This window comes from Hippocampus comes, unplaced genomic scaffold, assembly GCF_001891065.2.
Source record: "Hippocampus comes isolate QL1 unplaced genomic scaffold, H_comes_QL1_v1.1 scaffold7, whole genome shotgun sequence".
Classification (NCBI taxonomy): Eukaryota; Metazoa; Chordata; class Actinopteri; order Syngnathiformes; family Syngnathidae; genus Hippocampus; species Hippocampus comes.
The window spans coordinates 4,829,649-4,835,648 of NW_017842060.1; the positions used below are offsets into that span (position 1 = coordinate 4,829,649).

At 43.0% G+C, this 6,000-nt stretch overlaps 1 protein-coding gene across 5 annotated transcripts in view; it reads right to left on the bottom strand.

Moving 5' to 3' along the window:
* The window catches only part of npnta (nephronectin a), a 46,051-nt gene that overhangs the window by 21,605 nt on the left and 18,446 nt on the right, over positions 1 to 6,000 (bottom strand). For 3 of the 5 annotated variants that reach the window (XM_019861866.1, XM_019861864.1, XM_019861863.1), the window contains exons 3-4: positions 4,969 to 5,019; positions 1,492 to 1,584 (exon numbers count right to left, since the gene is read on the bottom strand). In XM_019861866.1, the coding sequence (XP_019717425.1) occupies positions 1,492 to 1,584; positions 4,969 to 5,019 (144 nt within the window). The remainder of the gene's footprint in view (positions 1 to 1,491; positions 1,585 to 4,968; positions 5,020 to 6,000) is intronic. The other 2 variants (XM_019861865.1, XM_019861868.1) reach the window with 1 other exon arrangement.

Genomic DNA, 6,000 nt, shown 5'->3' on the forward strand with positions numbered 1-6,000 from the left:
CCGCAGACGTGTTTCATTTGCATTTACTGATCAAGGCTCTTGCCTACGGTTTCAGTTCCCGGGTCATCGTTTGGTTTAAGCGCTTGAAACAGGGGGCGGCAGCGGTGGCACTTTGACCTTTTATTGGCACGCGCCAGCCGTTGGCCGACTTATGGCGCTCGCCTTGATAAGGGGCGCGCAGACTGCCACGCACATCAATCGTAAACCCTTAATCAATGTTTAATGAAGGCATGCATTTAAATGAGCACGTTTAATCTATGGCTCGTGAATAATTCACTCTGCTTCCATGACGTGCTCTGGCTTTAAAACATCCGAGGTTGTCTCCAGAAACGAAAATGCTATTCCGATAAAAATGCTCGACAGTCGGCGTCAGTGCGTGAGTGGTTAATCACGTTACAGTTCTGAGGTTGTGGTTTTCAATACGGGCGCCGGAGATTTTAAAGGCATAATCAGGCAACTCCATTTTTGGGGAAATTTAGTTAAATTATTTTTTTTTAAACACTGATTGAAAGTTAAAGCTAAAGATTGTATTTATTGTAAAATCCCGAGAGTAACACGCACCCACGGTTAATACGGCACCCAAAATCACCTTTAAAAAGCTTTTTTTTGTTTCTCCGTACTTGTAATAATGCTCTCCTCCGATTTGCCTGCATCCTTTATTATCAGAGCGAATAATATGAAACAAGTCATGATTCAAACCAGACCAGTAAAGAGTAAATGCTCTTAAACCCATGTTGAAAAAACTACGCACTCTTTTGCCATAGCTAGGATTAAAGTCCTTCTCAGTATTTCTAAAATCATATTTTCCAAAATCTTGTTCTTTGTCTCTTTTGGCAATTTATTTCTTTACTTTTAAATATTTTTAACTCTGTAAGTTAGTTTAAAGGTTGTACTTTTAATTACAGTTTGTGAAGCACGTTGCGTTATCTTGGATATGAAATCCGCTATAAATCAGCGACTTCTTTTTTTTTTTAAACAATCCCTTAGGTACTGCTAAACGTCAAAACAATGTGAAAACAAACAGGTGACAGTAGAACTAAAATCTCTTCAATGAAAACCAAAATTTAAAATTAAGGCTCTGAATGGATGGAAAAGACACACTGACTGCTCAAAGTCAGTCTTTTCTTCTTCACTGCCGCCATCCTCAAGATCCTTTCAACCCACTTATAAAAACTTGGATCACCAGCCAAATTCGTGACGGGAAATTCCGTTTTTTTTTTTTTGCTTCAAATAATTGATTGCCAAATTATCCGTAAAATGAATGACTAATTTAAAAAGAAAATACAACAGGGAGCACATGATACACTTCGATGACATCTCTCTTTGGGCCGTTTCGCCCAATCATCATATTTTATGCTCACTTTCAAGCACAATTAAAGCGATACGAGCGGCGAGAAATGACGGGCGTTGACATGTTTGAGGAAGTGCGTGACAAGCGATGACCTCAGATGTTGACAGTGGTGCCAAGTTGAAGGGCTCAGCCCGGCTCACCTTGATTGCAGGTCTTCCCCGTGAATCCTGCGTGACATTTGCACTGGTTGGGCCCCACGCAGTCTCCATGCTTGCAGCCTGACGGGCAAAGTGCTGAGTGGGAAATTCAGAGAAGGGAGAGGAGTTTCATTCCGCCGCTTCATCACCCGGCCCTTTTTTTAAAACGGGACACTCGAAAGCAGTAAAACGGCAGTCTGGCGCAATTATGGAGGACGAGACTTAATCCGATAAGCTAGGTGATGGTGGTTTGATGGAGCGTTGGGGCCGCGAGGCTTAATTCTATTGACGCTTTGACACCTTCGGAGCATACATCGCTTCAATTTATTAACACCATTTGTCACAATAACGAGCGACGTGATCGCTGACGTTTTATCATTTTGAACAGAGCGAATGAGGATTTTTCAAACTGAATTCACATGCTTCATTTGGGTCACTCAATCAATGAATCAATTACTTTTTTTGACAGTATGATTTTCAATGGTCATCGAGAATAATGGAAAGCTCTGACCATCTGTTTCTTAACCCTTTCATCGACCAATAATAACCTGTAACCCGATAACGTGATCAGCTGTCCACTGTCGTGTCCGCCGTCCCAGAAGGGGTTAAAGATCAATGAAGTGATGACAACGGCAATCAGTTATCAATTATAATGATATAATGACTTTGATACCTGATGTTGACACTGTTACGCTTCCAAAATTCAAATTTGCCAAATAACTCTCATACAAATAATAATAATAATAATGCAAAGACCACTCTGCTGCAGGGCCACTTCTGAGCATTGGTAACCATGGTGACGAGGGGAGGAGCTACTACGAGTGCTGAAAGAGTGCAAGTATTGATTCTATTTTCACTGAAGGATGGAGCACTTCATGACCATGCAGCTGAATTACGCTTGTCGATTCGCGTGTAGATCCGCGTACGTCGCGCGTAACAGCGGACGCAAACACAAACAAGACCTCTTGATTGGCCAGGGGGTGTGGCTTCCCAAGCTCGAATGATTCATTTTTTTTTTGTTTTTTGCAGTGATTTTGCTCAAACACAAAGACTGTTGAATAGTCGAAATGTCCAGGGCCTGTCTGGGACAAAAATTAACCTCCTTCTCACCCGCCTACGTATGAGGTTACAGGTCAATATTATTCATCGCTCTATTGATATTGGACCTGCTTGTGTTCTTTTTCTGTAAGCACAACAGTGCAATGACTTCAATGGATAGGATATGTTAAGAATGACCTCAAATAGTTTTTTTTTTTTGTTTTTGTTTTTTTTTGCAATGACAACAAACAGGGATGTAAGAAAAGTCGCAACCTTTGGCATGTGGTTTGGATTATCGCAAATAAAGCGATTTTGCAGTGGAATGACCGAGGTGACGTACGACTGCTCTTCGGCCCAAAAAAAAAAAAAAAAAAAAAAAAAAAAATTAGGGAGAGGAGTTTCATTCCGCCGCTTCATCACCCGGCCCTTTTTTTAAAACGGGACACTCGAAAGCAGTAAAACGGCAGTCTGGCGCAATTATGGAGGACGAGACTTAATCCGATAAGCTAGGTGATGGTGGTTTGATGGAGCGTTGGGGCCGCGAGGCTTAATTCTATTGACGCTTTGACACCTTCGGAGCATACATCGCTTCAATTTATTAACACCATTTGTCACAATAACGAGCGACGTGATCGCTGACGTTTTATCATTTTGAACAGAGCGAATGAGGATTTTTCAAACTGAATTCACATGCTTCATTTGGGTCACTCAATCAATGAATCAATTACTTTTTTTGACAGTATGATTTTCAATGGTCATCGAGAATAATGGAAAGCTCTGACCATCTGTTTCTTAACCCTTTCATCGACCAATAATAACCTGTAACCCGATAACGTGATCAGCTGTCCACTGTCGTGTCCGCCGTCCCAGAAGGGGTTAAAGATCAATGAAGTGATGACAACGGCAATCAGTTATCAATTATAATGATATAATGACTTTGATACCTGATGTTGACACTGTTACGCTTCCAAAATTCAAATTTGCCAAATAACTCTCATACAAATAATAATAATAATAATGCAAAGACCACTCTGCTGCAGGGCCACTTCTGAGCATTGGTAACCATGGTGACGAGGGGAGGAGCTACTACGAGTGCTGAAAGAGTGCAAGTATTGATTCTATTTTCACTGAAGGATGGAGCACTTCATGACCATGCAGCTGAATTACGCTTGTCGATTCGCGTGTAGATCCGCGTACGTCGCGCGTAACAGCGGACGCAAACACAAACAAGACCTCTTGATTGGCCAGGGGGTGTGGCTTCCCAAGCTCGAATGATTCATTTTTTTTTTGTTTTTTGCAGTGATTTTGCTCAAACACAAAGACTGTTGAATAGTCGAAATGTCCAGTGGACCATCAGGGTGCTGTTGGAAAGTCGCCTGGAACCAAGCGCTTTGTTAGCAGGTCAAACGAAAAGGAACCTCTGCTGCCAAGTTAGCTCAACGCAGAGGAATGCTAAGCCAGATCAGAGGCGGCCATCAGCAGGGCCTCAAGAGTATTTATAAGTTTCGGAGCTGGCGGAGGGATCAGGGAGGCCGTCAGCGTCGATCAAGCATAGCGGAGGACTTAAAAAAAAAGAAAAAAAGTCTTTAGCAGCTGGAAGGCCAAACATAGCTGGTAAGACCGACGTTCCATTCACAACAACATTCAAGTGGTGACACACTTTCACTGTGCTGGGGGAAGCAGGGAAGAATGTTTGGACATTATTTGGACAACTATGGTAACAAACTGATGAACTTAAGTGACCGTGCGATCGATACCGGATGACCAAGGGCTATTTTGGGTTTTGTAGATGATCGTTCTTTCGTCTCCATTTTCTAGAGGACAGTAAATAGCGGTCAAGTAGCGCTCAGCATGTCTGCTTCACAGTTGTGAAGTTCAGGTTTCGAAACTCAATTCCGGCATCACTGTGTGGAGTTTGCATGTTTTTCCCGTGCTTAGCGTGGGTGCTTCGGCTTCCAATCGCAATCCCATAGCATGCGTGCTAGGTGAATTCAAGGCTCTTCCGGTAAACTGGCCATAAATGTCAATGTGAGTGTGAATGGTTGTTTGTCAATAAGTGCCCTGAAAATTGGCTGGCACCAGTCCAAGGTGGCGGTCATCCAAAGTCAGTTGGCTTCCAAGTGATACGTAAAACTGATGGATGAAGCGAGAATTTATGTCAATCGGCACTGGTACGCCAACGTCAAATTACAACATGCTTTTTACGACCGTGGTACGGCAGGACCAGTTGGATCATGACCATACGCGTTCCGTGTCAAGCCGTCCGGGAGGCTTCAGAATTTCCACCACAGTTGGGTTCAAGAGTTTCAGTGGCAAGGTGATCGGAGTGACTTTGGATCTATAAATAAAGATTCAGAGGATGTACACAGCCCACCCCTCCCCCCCACCCCCCGGCACTTCTTCGCTCAGCGATCATACGAGCAAGCAACATGTTGAGCTAACCTTGGGGCTGGCACCTTATCCCGACTAGCCTGCGAGTTAAGGCGAGGGGAGCTGCAAGACAAACAGCCAGACAGACAAGAAAACAGTTGCGGGCACTGGACACAATATGGGAGGCTTTGTGATTTTTTTTTTTCAAGCCCCGGTTCCACCAAATTGTTCAGTTCACTTGGGTATCAGAATAAATGACCCACGTCATACATTTCAACGCACTTCCTTTGAAGCACCATTTATTTTTAACAATCAATCAAATCGATTGTTATGCCTATCGCAAGTACCAACTGCGACGGAAATGTTCCACCCTGTTGGAGTTTGACAAGCTGGCCAATGAGAAGCGCACGGATTTGCCTTAGTGTAAATAATGTGAATTACAGTTCCAGTTTAGTGTCGCAAATTTCACTTTGGTGAACAGAACTATTGCACTCAGTGGAAACGGGTCTTTTCGCCCCTTCCAAACAAACAAAAAAAAACATGAAAATAAATATGAATACAGTCATATCTCGGTTTTCGACCATAATCCGTTCCACAAGGCTGTTCGAAAACCGATTTGTTCGAAAAACGCTTTTTTCGAAAACCGAAACCACGATCTTTAAAAAAAAAAAAAAAAGCTTTATTGAACACGTCTGCTAACAATGGGATGCTACACGAGGAAGCGCCACTTCCTCGTCTACCTGAGGAAGTGTCACTTCCTCGTGTAAGGAAGGCGACAGGGGTCAAGTGGCGCATTCAAGTGTGCTTAGTTTGGTCGAGAACCGATTTTCGGTCGTAATCCGAGGCATAAAAAATTCGAAATTTTTAGTCGAAAACCGATTTGGTCGAGAACAGAGACGTTCGAAAACCGAGGTTTGACTGTAAGCATAAAATTCTGGAGTGAGTGTGAGTGAGTTAGTAGCGTGGGTAGCAGAAGTGCAAATGCTAGCTTGAAATTGTTGGCGACTTTGTTGAGCCTTTCATAGCAACAATTTTTTTTTTCTGTTCTTGAAATTATGAACAGTTTTTCAAAGGATTTTTGGGGGGGGGGGGCGCAACATTCTT